This window comes from Cebus imitator, unplaced genomic scaffold, assembly GCF_001604975.1.
Source record: "Cebus imitator isolate Cc_AM_T3 unplaced genomic scaffold, Cebus_imitator-1.0 Scaffold5, whole genome shotgun sequence".
NCBI classification, from domain to species: domain Eukaryota; kingdom Metazoa; phylum Chordata; class Mammalia; order Primates; family Cebidae; genus Cebus; species Cebus imitator.
The window spans coordinates 5,232,147-5,235,106 of NW_016107320.1; the positions used below are offsets into that span (position 1 = coordinate 5,232,147).

General features: G+C 38.4%; 1 protein-coding gene across 2 annotated transcripts in view; it reads right to left on the reverse strand.

The window, feature by feature from the left end:
- The window catches only part of SARAF (store-operated calcium entry associated regulatory factor), a 25,939-nt gene that overhangs the window by 16,833 nt on the left and 6,146 nt on the right, over nt 1-2,960 (reverse strand). For both annotated transcript variants that reach the window (XM_017535796.2, XM_017535786.2), the window contains exon 2: nt 1,598-1,776. In XM_017535796.2, the coding sequence (XP_017391285.1) occupies nt 1,598-1,776 (179 nt within the window). The remainder of the gene's footprint in view (nt 1-1,597; nt 1,777-2,960) is intronic.

Here is a 2,960-nt window from a genome sequence, read left to right on the forward strand (position 1 = left end):
GGCTCCGGGGCGCCGACAAAGCAGCCGCGCGGGGCAAAGCAGCGGCGCTGGCCGGCACAGCCGCGCTGGCCGAAACAGCCGCGCTTGGCGACCGTGGAGCACCTCTGCCCGGGAATTTCCTAGTCTGTGGGCAATAAAAATACGGCGTCCACTCACCCTCTGCGCTTTCACTGGGAGCTGCAATCCTGAGCTGTTCCTAAACGGCCATCTTGGATCCAATCCCCGCTAAACCTATTTTGATATTTCAGTGTTAACTACCATTTCCTTAACCATGCATACTACTAGGTAGCTTCTAAGTACTTGATTTAAATCTCAACTCTTGGAATAGAAGTCTCTCTCCTACTAACCAGCCTCTCTCCTGCTACTAAACATAAGCCAATGTATGATATCCTCAACCCTTCTTTGCTCATGCTATTCCCTTTCTAAAAATTTTATTATTCCTTAATTCAGGTAGGCTTGCAAAAATAAAAAAAAATAAAGAGTTTATTATTCCTTCCTAACACAGCACAAATACCTCCTCCTTTAAGTCCCAATGGCTCCAACCAGATGCGACTTTATAATGTTGTCTTGAGATCTACATGTAATCTGAGTGCTTGTCTTACCTCTTCTACTAGTAAGACAGTTTCTTCTTTCTACCTTACTCATTTTTGTATATTGCAATTAATATATGTTTAATGAATGACATCACCATTACTGCATTTTTTTCCATCAAGACTGTAAAAGTAGCAAGTAAAGTGGGAGTGAGACTTCTTCAATAACCCAGAGGATTCTATGATTCGACTTAGCTGTGCTGGGGGAAAATCTTTTCAAGTATCATCTAGTACACATCAACTTCCTCTCTGAATTGCAAAGATCATGCATAAAGGTTGCATCAAACAAGAATATCATTCTGATGGAGAGGGGAAATTGTCAACACAAGTTTCTTGCCTTGTGAGCAATCATCTTAAATCCCTTTTGAAAGCAGTCAGAATACAAAGTAGAAATATGTAACTAGTGATTTAAACTGAATTCATTTAATAAAATCTATTCTGCATCTAAAGCATATTCAGTTTTAGAACTTCAAGGAGATGCTCTGCTCCATGTACAAAACACCAGCATCCCAAAGGCAATAAATAAAACCTGCTGAAATGCTTCCTTTCAGAAGTAACCACCCTCACTTCTACGACAATTTTAAAATCAACTGTTAGAAGCACAATAGAGATATATGAACCCCTACCATTTATGATCTATAATTCCTAATTATCTTAACTTTGTCTTAAGGGTAGGTTGGTATTCTTTGAGGAATGACAGGGAATTAACAACCATAAGAGATCTCCTATGCCTCACCCTCAAGTATCTAAAAAGTTGTGGAAATTTACAAATGTCTTAGAAGGAGGTCACAGTACAAAAACTACAATGAGTATTTTCAGGCTTTAAAATAGGTTCATTTCTCTTGGAGGCCCTTTCTTCCACAGGAAGAGTGACTGATTTAATTACATATTTTAGGCTGATCTCCAGTTTCCGTATGTGCTCCCTCGAAATACCGAGTAAATGTCCCAATAAACAATTTACTGAATAAAAACCCCATTTAGACTTCCATCACTGTAGTGGATATTACCTGTACATCATACCCATCCCAGCCTTTGTTCTGACACTGTATGACTTTTGGGGTGTAAGAATCACAACCAGCTGTGCCTCCAACACATTTCAACTGTGGGATGGGATCCAGCCTGCGGGAGGTGGTATAGCGGTCATAGTGAAGGGTAAGAGCTTTTACATCCCGCAGCAACATTCTGTCTGAAACAGCAAGAAAACAAAGGAACACAAAGTAAATACCGTGTCAGAGAAAGGTTCATCCTAACAAAACTCTCGTCATAGGAAATGTCTTTCTCCCCTTCTGAGGATGGCTAAGAAAGAGAGGATGAATCCCTCTCTCGAAGCTATCCCAACAACATTCAGGCCTTCTGCAGAAAATTCAGAAGGTCACACTTTTAAGATCTCTCTGCATTCCAGGCCAGATGCTTCTATAGCACAAGTGGTACATCATTTTTGCTAAATCAAAAGAACAAAAAGTTCATTAACTTGAAACACTGTACTATATAGTAATAATAGTGATTAATTAAAATAGCAAAAAATATAAGCATGTTCCTGAAGTACATTTAATGATTTAAATGTCCATCAACAGGTGAAGAGATTAATAAATTCTAACCTATTGCAGTGAAATATTCCACAGCAGTTAAAATTAGTGAACTAGAATTCATGTATCAAACTAGATGGTAAAAATATTTTAAACAAAATACAAGTTGCAGAATGTTTCACATGATAACTTCACATAAAGCTTTTAAAAAACGGCAGAACAGTACTACATACAGTTAACATCTATATACATATATAATAACAACATGAAAACATGTATGGGAAGGATTAAACACCAAATTCAAATCAGTATCTCTAAGCTCTATTCCTAATGTTTTATTACTGGGAGTGGGGAATTTGTAGCAAATATGGTAAACTGTGAAGATTTAATAAAACTGGGTGATGACTACATGTATGTTCATTGTATACTTCTGTATGTTTAAATACTTTAAATATTTCACAATTTCAAAAAGTAAAACTATTTCACAAACTAAAAAATTTTAAACATACTGACAAAGAGATTTTAAAAGGAGGAGTCAAAATAATAAAATTATGTCTGGTATTCATGTGCAAAAACGAATTTCTAAACTGGGCACGATGGCTCATACCTGTAATCCCAGCACTTTGGAAGGCTGAGGTGGGTGGATCACCAGAGGTCAAGAGTTCGAGAGCAGCCTGGCGAACATGGCGAAACCCCATCTCTACTAAAAATACAAAATTAGCCAGGCATGGTAGCACATGCCTGTAATCCCAGCTACTTAGGAGGCTGAGGCAGGAGAATTGCTTGAACCTGGAAGGCAGAGATTGCAGTGAGCCAAGATCGTGCCATTGCACTCCACCCTGAG